The following is a 13026-nucleotide window of genomic DNA, read 5'->3' as shown; positions in this document are numbered from 1 at the left end:
GGGGTACAGTACTGGTCAGGAAAAAATCAGTCACTGCAGGTTCAGAAACAGAACCAGGACTGAACTGGGACTATTCTGGATTCAGACTCTGAAATCCAGTAGAACCAAGATCAGAAACAAGAGATCATTGTTGTAAATAGCTGTGCCAAGCTGCCCTAATAGCGTGTTTTTAATGGACCAGTTTGTTCGTGGGCACCATTCCCTTTAATTCCCTTGGAGAATTGCTCTGATAATGAGAAATGCTGCTATTTTTCTTGGAAAAGGAACCCATTTTTTTTCTAGATAATTAAGTTCTGATTTGGCCTTCACAGCCCCCTTTGATTTCCTTTCTTGGCAATTGGCTCCTTCAACTCAATGCCTCACTGAAGACAGAGAGCTAACACAGTTTCTCACGGTTGACTGAACCCCGTCCAGTAGATCTTGAACGGTTCAGTCACATGTACAGAATGTCAACACTGGACTGACTTTCATTATTTCCAACCCGACCGTTGGAGAGAGCAGCACGAAAAACATCCCGTGTCTTCGTATAACAGGCACACCTTCCAGCGAGGTTAACCCTCAATAGCAGCAAACCTGGCCTGTGATCCACCTGCCCTAGTTCAAGGGTACAGAGTGCTACCGACTGAGCCACACCTGACATCTTGAACGCTTTCTCCCTCTGACACTCAATGAACTGCTGTGAATTTCAGATTTCACTGCACGTCGATCTCTAACAGAGAGAAGTTTGGAATGAGCAAACTGTTGAGTTGATATTTTAACACCAGCGGTGAAATAATTCCGATTGGAGAATCTCGATAAGGGGGGAGGTCCATTTTACCCTGAAGTGACCAGGTTGAGATGGTAGACATTTTGCATTCTCACACCCCATCTCATTCTTTTAATCACTCTCCTGTGTCTGCTGAACATTATCTCCTCCATTTATCTCCTCTTCTCACCTCTTTCTAACCTTTCTGATGTCCTACACTGTGAGCCTCGGCCCTTCACCTGGGATTTGCAGTGAAAGAGAAAACAAAAGCTGAACACACTTCACTGTTTAAGGTGCCACCAGACGCAGAGCGCCCGCAGAGCAGCGCGCAGAGCGCCAGCAGAGCGCCCGCAGAGCAACGCGCAGAGCGCCCAGAACAGGCTTTAGCCAGGAATGAAGTATTAAAATGTTTTGGTTTTTTTTAAAATTAATTTGAAACTTTCCCTTTTCCACTGTAAAATTATAACCAACAGTAACCCCAAAATTTTCCAGCATTGGCCGTTCAATTCAAACTGATACCCAATATTGAATTACAACAAATGGCCACACAGTAGTGACTCCCCCCACCGGTACAAACCCACACCCACAGTGACCCCCACCCCGGTACAAACCCACACCCACAGTGACTCCCCCCACCGGTACAAACCCACACCCACAGTGACCCCCACCCCGGTACAAACCCACACCCACAGTGACCCCCACCCCGGTACAAACCCACACCCACAGTGACCCCCCCACCGGTACAAACCCACACCCACAGTGACCCCCACCCCGGTACAAACCCACACCAGTGACCCCCCACCGGTACAAACCCACACCAGTGACCCCCCACCGGTACGAACCCACACCCACAGTGACCCCCACCCCGGTACAAACCCACACCAGTGACCCCCCCAGTACAAACACACAGTGACCCCCCCCAGTACAAACCCACACCCACAGTGACCCCCCCAGTACAAAATCACACCCACAGTGACCCCCCCCCAGTACAAACCCACACCCACAGTGACCCCCCCAGTACAAAATCACACCCACAGTGACCCCCCCCCAGTACAAACCCACACCCACAGTGACCCCCCCCCAGTACAAACCCACACCCACAGTGACCCCCCCAGTACAAACCCACACCCACAGTGACCCCCCCAGTACAAAATCACACCCACAGTGACCCCCCCCAGTACAAAATCACACTCACAGTGACCCCCCCAACACAAAATCACACCCACAGTGACCCCCCCCCAGTACAAAATCACACCCACAGTGACCCCCCCCCCAGTACAAAATCACACCCACAGTGACCCCCCCAGTACAAAATCACACTCACAGTGACCCCCCCAGTACAAAATCACACTCACAGTGACCCCCCCCCAGTACAAAATCACACCCACAGTGACCCCCCCCAGTACAAAATCACACCCACAGTGACCCCCCCAGTACAAAATCACACCCACAGTGACCCCCCCAGTACAAAATCACACCCACAGTGACCCCCCCAGTACAAAAACACACTCACAGTGACCCCCCCCAGTACAAAATCACACCCACAGTGACCCCCCCCAGTACAAAATCACACTCACAGTGACCCCCCCCAGTACAAAATCACACCCACAGTGACCCCCCCCAGTACAAAATCACACCCACAGTGACCCCCCCCCCCAGTACAAACCCACACCCAACAGGGACTGCTGGAAGATGTAGACGAGGTAAGGGCAGGGGGCAAATCGGTGGCAAATGCTGCTTCTAAATCAACGGAGGTGATGAGGAATCTGCACAAGACTCAGACTCGCTCAGTGGACAAGAAATGGATTCACTTGTTTAAAGGGAGGCTGGAGGATGTGATATTTTCTGATTCGTTAATATTGGATTTTGAATCTCAAGGTGAAATCCAAGACCCACAGTTTTCCAGCAGTACATCGACCTGTGTTAACATCGGAATAGGAATGGTCTGTTGGAGGGGGGCGGTGACCAAATTATTGTGTGTAAGTCCTGCTAGGTGACACAGATATGGGGTGAGTGTGACAGAGGGAATGGGATCGGGTGAGTGTGACAGGGAGAACGATGGAATGAGCGTGACAGAGAGAGGGAGATTGAGCTAGTGGGAGAGAGAGAGAGAGAGAGAGAAACACATGTAGGAACAAGAGATTGAAACAGACAGAGTGAACAAGGACACACTCACACACACACACACAGAGACACACACACAGAGACACACACACGGAGACACACACACGGAGACACACACGGAGACACACACACACAGACACACACACACAGACACACAGAGACACACACACAGAGACACACGGAGACACACACAGACACACACACACACACACACAGAGACACACAGAGACACACACACACAGACACACACAGACACACAGACACACACACACACAGACACACAGAGACAGACACACCACGGAGACAGAGACAGACACACCACGGAGACAGACACACGGAGGCGGAGGCAAGCAGACAGACGCACACACGGGGACACGCACACATGCGGGAGCACACACACACACACACACACGGAGACGGACGGAAGGACACACACACACACACAGGCGGACGGACAGACAGACACACACGGATACAGACGGACAGACACACACACACACACACATGCAGGCACAGAGAAAGACACACACACACACACACACCTTTACTCTGTATCTAACCCGTGCTGTACTTGCTCTGAGCACTCTCATCGGGAGAATAGGGAAAATATTTCCCTTTGCAGTTCTGACATCACCTTGACGAACATAAAATTCACTAAATAAACACCAGAAGGTAAATCCCCGATCCCCGCACTGCCGACGGTCATCAACACTCAGAGGGAGTGCGGTTTGGAGAACTGATCCTCACTCCGACCAGTGCTCTGAGTGTAGCTCCTCACTGGGAGCTCGGGATCAATGAAAATGCCCTGGCAATTGAAAGAAAAGAGTCTCACTTGGACTCTACAACTTGATTGTGTTCGTACTCCCCCCTCCACATCCGCCACACAGTTAAAGCCCCCCCCCCGCTGAGGTTCCCCATCTAGGCTCACACTTGAAGAACGCCCCCTGGGGTGAGGTACCGGAGGGTGGAGCAGTGGCCGGAAGGTTTGGAGCCCCAGCGAGAGCCAGCGCCCTCAGGAGAGGGAGGAGGAGGAGCCCCGGGGAGAAGAACTGCACGGGTTTGCCTTACCTCTCGCACACGCGTACGGTCCAAGCAGCTATAATCCACGAGGAGATACTAAAGACCAGGAGCACGGTCCCTGGGCAAATTGTCATGAGAGTCTTCATCACAAAGCGAGTGTTGAAGTTTATCTTGTTGAGCGCTCCGATACTTCGAGACGAGGCGTCCGTAAAGAGTTTACTGTGGAGCAACATAACCCTGGCGATGAGATAGAGTCTTAGAAACATAGGGATGGAGAGGATAATGTCCACATCTGCGTTAGCCATTGACATCGTGTAGCTGAAGGATAGGCGTGCTGTCCATGTGAAGATATATTGCCCGGGGATTGGGTGGATCGCACACACCAGCAGCTCCAAGCAGATGAAAAATATCCTTTCGTAAGTCATGGCTATTCTCCAGTCATCAGCTCCATTGTCCACCATGAAGAGCTGGAAGCCAAGAAACAGACGGCAGAATTAATCCCAAGGGAGTCATAGGAACAGGAGGGGGCCATTCAGCCCCTCGAGCCTGTTCCTCCATTCAATTAGATAATGGCTTAACTCCATTTACCTGCCTTGGTTCCGTAACCCTTAATACCTTCACCTAACAAAAATCTATCAAACTCAGTTTTGAAATTGACCCCCAGCCTCAACAGTCTTTTTGGGGGAGAGAGTTCCAGATTTCCACTCCCCTTTGTGTGAAGAAATGCTTCCTAACATCACCCCTGAACGGCCTGGCTCAAATTTTAAGATTATTCCCCCTTGTTCTGGACTCTCCCACCAGAGGAAATAGTTTCTCTCTATCTACACTATCAAATCCTTTAATCATCTTAAACACCTCAATTGGATCACAAAAAGGGAGAGTCTGTGATCGAATGGAGAGCAGAAGTGATTAAACGACAAAAATGATCACAGATTATCCCTTCCCCTCCCACTTTTCCCTGGCTCTGGACTGGTTTAAAAGCTGTTCATTTCTAACATCTTCCAGACCTGATGAAAGGCCATCGATCAGTAATGTTAACTCTGTTTCACTCCCCACAGATGCTGCCCGACCTGCTGAGTGTTTCCAGCATTTTCAGTTTTTATTTCAGATTTCCCACATCCACATATTTCCCTTTCTATTTCCCCTCCCCTTTCTCCCTCGAGTGTCGACCTGATAGGATTAAAAAAATAATTGCCTGGTTCCGATAGGGAGAGGTTGGGACCAATTTGCGACCGAGGTCTCCAGGGATTAGAGAGGCCTCGAAACGGATCCATCTCATCAACTGGGCAAGGGCAGGACATGTGTGTCCGACTTTCAACAGCAAGGTAATAAATCAATTCGCTTTCACTCCTATTGTGAGAAACTCTTGATCCGTGCTTTAAACTCAAAAGCATCGTTCTCAATCGCAAGCAATGTTCTCAATTATTTATTGTAGTGAGCAGCCTGGTCACTGAATACAGGAGCTCTTACTCTAACACTCTCTGACACAGCACTTACAATGCAGGTGGTTTCATTGTTGCCTGTGGAATCTTCTAGACCATCACATTCCTCTCCCCCCACCTCCCCCCTCCTCCTCCTCCTCCTCCTCCACCCTCGCTCCCATCCCGCCCGTTCAAAGCAGCTTCCATCTCAATCCCAGAGGGCCACATTGCAGATAATGTGCTGTCAATCCAGGGAGAGAGATTTCACTGCAACACCACGAATGGTTTCACACATCAGGGCTGGCTGAAAAGGATCTTTTTACACCATCGTCTACCAATACTGGAAATCTCAATTTTAAAAAAAAGTAGTAGGTGCTGGAAAAATGTACAAGCAGATTCTCTCAGTGAGGGGCAGAGAGGAGTTGATGCACTGGGTGTGAGGGGTTATCAAACCTTCCGGCATTAATTCCTGGAGACTCCAGGACAGAGATTAATCTCCAGGGCCCTCCTGCGAGCAACACCCGGGACAAAAATCATAGCATTAAAAACCTCGTTTGTGTTTTTTCATTTTCTTTAAACACTTTATAAAAATATTGGAAATGGGGAAAAATGGCTGTTTGACCAACAGTGAAGATTCATCCAATCAGAGTAACCAGGACTCCGTTCTTTTTCCAATTGGCCATGGGAAGGCGGGGCATCGCGAGGATGGACATGTCGGACGGCCAATGGCGGGAGTGGGGGGGAGGGGGCCGGTTGCAGGTCATGTGACACAACCCCCTGGACTATGACCAAGCAGAGTTGGCAGCCCCTCACCGGGTAGAACCCTGCACCAGAACTGGGAATGGTCAAGGGGAGAAGCCCCTTCACAGGAATGACTGACCAAAAGGAGGGGAAAGGGGAGGACAAGAGGCAAAAGTGAAGGGGACAGATATTTAAATAAAGCAAGAATGAACTTGCATTTATATAGCACCTTTCATGACCTCAGGACGTCCTAAAGCACTTTACAGCCATTGAGGTACTCTTGAAGTGTAGTCAATGTTGTAATGTAGGAAACACGGAGATAATAAGTGCAAAGCAAGATCCCACAAACAGTAATGAGATAAATGACCAGTTAATCCATTTTAGTGACATTGGTTGTGGGATAAATATTGGCCCAGGACACCGGGGAGAACTCCCCTGCTCTTCTTCCAATAGTGGCCGTGGGATCTTTTACGCCCACCCGAGAGGGCAGACGGGGCCTCGGTTTAACGTCTCATCCGAAAGACGGCACCTCCGACAGTGCGGCGCTCCCTCAGTACTGGCACCGGGGGTGTCAGCCTGGATTACGGGCTCAAGCCTCTGGAGTGGGACTTAAAACCATAACCTTCTGACTCAGAGGAGAGAGCACTGCCCGCTGAGCCGCGGCCGACACCTAATAAATGAGAAAAATAAATATTTAATGCAGGTTACATGTTGAAATCCGGAAATGCTGGTGATAGAGCTGTCAGATAATTCCACGAGAAATTATTTTAATAGGAATGTTTTTCAATTAACCTGGCTGTTTAGACATAAATCTTCAGAAATTTAATGCTTCACTGAATACATTAACATATTTTACACATTATTTCGAAGATGTCTAGTTTTAAATCCCTTTGGAACTGAGCAATTGGAGTAAACACTGTAGGTTATAGAGGGGATGTTTTAATGGATCGGGGTGGGGGAGGGGGAGATCAGAGGGCCCCGATTGTTCAAAGTCCCAAGAACTTTTAATATGGCCCTGCTGGTGAATGGAAACTGAACGGCTACCAACGGGGGGAGGGGGAGGGGGGGGGACAGTGGATTTCTGATTAAATGTGACCTACAGCTGGGGAGAGTTCCAGACACACAGAGGAACAGAATGTAAGGGTTTCCGCACAGATGGGACAGTGAGAGGAGAGTGTTTAGCACAAATGGCCTAACTTTATCAGGTAAATCAAACTGTGGACAAGTGTCGTCGGATCAAAGCTCTGGGATTACGACCAGAATACGCTCCACGTTCTCACCACTCGCTCTGGGCAAAAACGTTTCTCCTGAATTCCTTATTGGATTTATTGGTGACTATCTTATATTTATGACCCCTAGTTTTGGACTCCTAATTAAGGATGACCTGAAGTAAAAAACTTAGGCCGACCCCCCCCCCAACCCGATTTTAACCAAGAGGCAAGAGGGTGGGGGGGGTGGTGGGGGCAGTTTTCGCCGGGTGAGTTTTGGTGTCAGTTCAAAACTGCAGCAAAAAAAGGGAGGCCCGGGGAGGGAGGGGGGGGGGGATTTTAACTCCCGCTGGCCTACTTCACACCTGTTCTAGGTGAGAAGTCCAGCAAATTGACATGGCCCGGAGGCCATCTTCCGAGTGGGTAGGTCTGTGGGATCAGCTGCCATGATTTCCCGTGGGGAGGGTACCCGCGATGGTGGGGGGAGAGGGGCGGGGGCGCGAGATCGTGGCAGGGGAGGCCTAATATTTCTTAATGAGGCCCTGAGAAGCACACCAGCTCTTCCATGCCCCGCAAGGAAATAATTTTTAACCATGTTGGGTTGGTTCCCGACTCACGTTGTCAACTCTGGTTGGACGTATTCCTGGAGGTTTCATCACATGACCTCCTGCCTCCAACCGCCCCGCCCCCACACTCCCACCATTGGTCGCCCAACAAGTCCATCCTCATGGAGCTCCGCCTTGACTCGTCTCAGTCCCATTCCCTTGATGTGGGGAGGAGAGGAGGAAGATTCGCCCCCATGACACCCCCTTCTCTCTCTGGAAAATAGCTCAGGTCAAAAAAAAATTGGGGTAGAACCTGGCTGCGCCGGGATTTCTCCCCCTCCCCCCCCTCCCATTTTCCAGCCTCCATTCAAACGGATCTATTTGGTTTCTGTACAGCCCGATCGGAATTTTGGGCCATGTACAAAAGGATTCAGGATTTAGACAGTAGAAAGACAAAATAAAACAGCAGGGGAAGTGGGACTAATTGGATCGCACTTTCAAAGGGCAGGCACAGGCATGATGGGCTGAACAGCCTTCTTCTGTGTTGTAAGATCCAACCCGCCGAGATCTCCACGCTCCTCCAATTCTGGCCTCTTGTACATCCCCGATTTTAATCGCTCCATCATTGGCGGCCGTGCCTTCAGCTGCCTAGGCCCTAAGTTCTGGAATTCCCTCCCTAAACCTCTCCGCCTCTCTCTCCTCCTTTAAGAGGCTCCTTAAAACCTCCCTCTTTGACCAAGCTTTTGGTCACCTGTCCTAATATCTCCTTATGTGGCTCGGCGTCAAATTTTGTCTGACAATCGCTCCTGTGAAGCGCCTTGGGACGTTTTACTACGTTAAAGGCGCTATATAAATGCAAGCTGTTGTTGTGAACTTTTTTAAGCCGTTCTCGGTGCACGATTGACAGGACCTGACAACGTGAAAGGGACTGGCTCTGTCCTTCAGAAGGTACCGGAGCCCAGCTTTACCTGGACCCCAAGAGTGGCCATTGGAGGTTCTGAAAGAGCTGGGTCTATTGGTCCCCCGCACGGGCCAGGAAGTTTGCGGCAGCACAAGGGGAAACGGTAATAATTGGCGGCCAAGTGTTTCTGCACCAACGCTCAGTGCCCTCGCCCTGAGAACGGTGCCCAAAACTCCACTCTGTGTTTCCTTTGTTCCTCTGCATCCAGTCACAGAATAAATGATTAAATGGGAGGGAGAGAGAAGAAAGTCAGGCTAATCCTGAATGAATTATTGAAGTTGGGCTGGACTTGGTCCAAAAGCAGTTTTGAAAAGGATCTTTTAAAGATTAGCTCTCCTGTTAAAATAATCGGAACAGTTCATTCCGTGGATGAAACGGCCCATGTCTGTCATTGATTTGTACAGAAGAGCTGGCCATCACTCGCTTAGGTCTGGCTAGGAATAGCCCAGCCCAGGGCATCCCCTCTGGCCGCAGTAAACAAATTCTGCACCCAGGATGGTGCTGGGCCCCTTGGACTAGGAAGGCCTTACTTTACGCCCCTGATCTGTGCTCAGCTGATCTCAAGAGAGTGAGCTACGATTGGCCTCATTATCGCCACGAACTACGGAACGGTAGATTCCCCAGGGGTTTCCAGGTCCGGTGACCTCCGGAGAAAAAGAGAGGTCGGGTGAGGACATGCAGTTGTAGAGAGTGTGCGAGAGTGTGCGAGAGAGAGCACAAGAGCATGCGAGCCCAAGAGAGCATGTGAGAAAGAGCGAGAGAGCTTGAGCGTGAGCTTAAGAGAGTTAACGCATTGGATGAGGGCAGGGTCAGGCTCGATTGTGATGCTCCCCATGGTTGAATACCCTGCTGACACTCACTATCCAAGCCCACGCTTGAGGAGAGGCCAACTGAACTGTGACTCCTGCAGCCCACTCAGAATCAGCACATTCTGGGGCGGGGGCGGGGGCGGTGCGGAGAAAAGGGGGAAAGGCTTGGAAGAAAAATGAGACCCTTACCTGAATCTCTCGAGCATGATAGACAACAATGAGACCCAATAATATAACAGTGGAGAGGCTGATAAGGCATTTGAGTGCGAGGGAATACAGAGACTCCTGCAATACAACAGAGAAAGATGTTTAGAGTCATGCACAGGGCTTACCCAGCAGAACTGACAGGAATGTCTGAAACACTGTCTCCCTAAAATGCAAGTTCAGGCACCAAGATAAGAATTTTTAGGAACAAGAAATGGCCATTTCATTTAACAAACCACATCCCTTTTTCGATTGATCAAAACCCACCTTCTCTCCATATCTATCAATCCCACCTACCCACCTACTCTCCATATCCATCAATCCCACCTACCCACCTACTCTCCATATCTATCAATCCCACCTACCCACCTACTCTCCATATCTATCAATCCCACCTACCCACCTTCTCTCCATATCTATCAATCCCACCTACCCACCTACTCTCCATATCTATCAATCCCACCTACCCACCTTCTCTCCATATCCATCAATCCCACCTACCCACCTTCTCTCCATATCTATCAATCCCACCTACCCTCCATATCTATCAATCCCACCTACCCACCTTCTCTCCATATCCATCAATCCCACCTACCCACCTTCTCTCCATATCTATCAATCCCACCTACCCTCCATATCTATCAATCCCACCTACCCACCTTCTCTCCATATCCATCAATCCCACCTACCCACCTACACTCCATATCTATCAATCCCACCTACCCACCTTCTCTCCATATCTATCAATCCCACCTACCCAAATTCTCTCCATATCTATCAATCCCACCTACCCACCTTCTCTCCATATCTATCAATTCCACCTACCCACCTACTCTCCATATCTATCAATCCCACCTACCCACCTTCTCTCCATATCCATCAATCCCACCTACCCACCTACACTCCATATCTATCAAACCCACCTACCCACCTACTCTCCATATCTATCAATCCCACCTACCCAAATTCTCTCCATATCGATCAATCCCACCTACCCACCTACTCTCCATATCCCTCAATCCCACCTACCCACCTACTCTCCATATCCCTCAATCCCACCTACCCACCTACACTCCATATCTATCAATCCCACCTACCCACCTTCTCTCCATATCCATCAATCCCACCTACCCACCTACACTCCATATCTATCAATCCCACCTACCCACCTACTCTCCATATCTATCAATCCCACCTACCCACCTTCTCTCCATATCCATCAATCCCACCTACCCACCTACACTCCATATCTATCAATCCCACCTACCCACCTACTCTCCATATCTATCAATCCCACCTACCCACCTTCTCTCCATATCCATCAATCCCACCTACCCACCTACACTCCATATCTATCAATCCCACCTACCCACCTACTCTCCATATCTATCAATCCCACCTACCCACCTTCTCTCCATATCCATCAATCCCACCTACCCACCTACACTCCATATCTATCAATCCCACCTACCCACCTACTCTCCATATCTATCAATCCCACCTACCCACCTTCTCTCCATATCCATCAATCCCACCTACCCACCTACACTCCATATCTATCAATCCCACCTACCCAAATTCTCTCCATATCTATCAATCCCACCTACCCACCTACTCTCCATATCCCTCAATCCCACCTACCCACCTACTCTCCATATCCATCAATCCCACCTACCCACCTACACTCCATATCGATCAATCCCACCTACCCACCTTCTCTCCATATCGCTCAATCCCACCTACCCACCTTCTCTCCATATCTATCAATCCCACCTACCCACCTTCTCTCCATATCTATCAATCCCACCTACCCACCTTCTCCCCATATCGCTCAATCCCACCTTATCCACCTTCTCTCCATATCCCTCAACTCTTTCTCTCTCCAGATTTTTCTCGTTAATCTTTTCACTGACTTTCCCTGGCTCAAATTCCTTAACCTATCCTTGTAACTCAGTCCCGATATCTGGGATCACATTTCGATCAAGTCAGTTAGTTAGATAAGGAAGGTGATGATCGAGTGCTGTGTATTGAGACGTACTTACTCAGTGTCTCAGTGGGTGACTATCAGGGTAATCTGACGCTTCGATAAGCATGGTAATGTGAAAGGAAACAACTTGCATTTATATAGCTCCTATTACAACCTCAGGACATCCCAAAGTGCTTCACAGCCAATTAAGTACTTTTTGAAGTGCAGTCACTGTTGTAATGTAGGGAAACACAGCAGCCAATTTACGGACAGCAAGATCCCACAAACAGCAATGTGATAAATGACCAGATAATCTGTTTTAGTGATGTTGGTCGAGGGATAAATATTGGGTCCAGGGAGAACTCCCCTGCTCTTCTTCGAATAGTGCCTTGGGATCTTTTACGTCCACCTGAGAGAGCAGACAGGGCCTCAGTTTAATGTCTCATCCAAAAGGCGTCACCTCCGACAGTGCGGCACTCCCTCAGTACTGCACTGGAGTATCAGCCTGGATTACATGCTCAAGTCTCTGGAATGCGGCTTGAACCCATGACTGTCTGACTCCGAGCTGAGAATGTTACCCACTGCGCCAAGGCTTTGTGTTTACAGGCAGGACCAGTTCTGTGTCCTGGGTTTACCAGAATCATGCCTACGCTAGCATTTGCCCTGCAAGTTTCTGTACAACCAAACTATACCCATTTTTTCACCATCCCCTCCAATCCCTTCCCTCTGTCTCCACATCTTTCAGTTGTCTTTTTAATAACTTACATAGAATTTACAGCACAGGAACAGCCCATTCAGGTTATATTAACCTCAGACACACTAGAGCAGACAGAGCACTAACCTCAGAGACACACTATAGCAGACAGAGCACTAAGAACATAAGAAATAGGAGCAGGAGTAGGCCATCCGGCCCCTCGAGCCTGCTCCGCCATTCAACAAGATCATGGCTGATCTTCGACCTCAACTCCACTTTCCCGCCCTATCCCCATATCCCTTGATTCCCCTAGTGCCCTCAGAGATACAGTAGAGCACACAGAGCACTAACTGTAATAAATTGGATAGCCAGGTAGTGAAGGGCAGAACACAAGAGCCTAGTCTTCAGTTGCTTCTAAGCCTCTATTCTCAGAGATCCCCATTACACACCTTGCACCCCCTAGATAAGCTCTCATATAAATGGATACAAGAGAGTCCCCAATTGATACGCACCACCTGAATACAATCAACACTAACCTCAGACACACACTAGAGCAGACACAACACTAACCTCAGACACACACTAGAG

General features: G+C 49.3%; 1 protein-coding gene across 1 annotated transcript in view; it reads right to left on the bottom strand.

Annotated features, from left to right (window-relative positions):
- LOC137299644 (small conductance calcium-activated potassium channel protein 2-like) overlaps positions 1-13026 on the bottom strand; it is a 73143-nt gene that overhangs the window by 32526 nt on the left and 27591 nt on the right. The window contains exons 3-4 of the mRNA XM_067968561.1: positions 9764-9859; positions 3938-4356 (exon numbers count right to left, since the gene is read on the bottom strand). Coding sequence (XP_067824662.1) covers positions 3938-4356; positions 9764-9859 — 515 coding nt within the window. The remainder of the gene's footprint in view (positions 1-3937; positions 4357-9763; positions 9860-13026) is intronic.

Source organism: Heptranchias perlo, chromosome 29 (assembly GCF_035084215.1).
Source record: "Heptranchias perlo isolate sHepPer1 chromosome 29, sHepPer1.hap1, whole genome shotgun sequence".
NCBI classification, from domain to species: Eukaryota; Metazoa; Chordata; class Chondrichthyes; order Hexanchiformes; family Hexanchidae; genus Heptranchias; species Heptranchias perlo.
The sequence above is the reverse complement of the archived record's forward strand: the minus strand, read 5'-3'. Positions and strand labels throughout refer to the sequence as shown.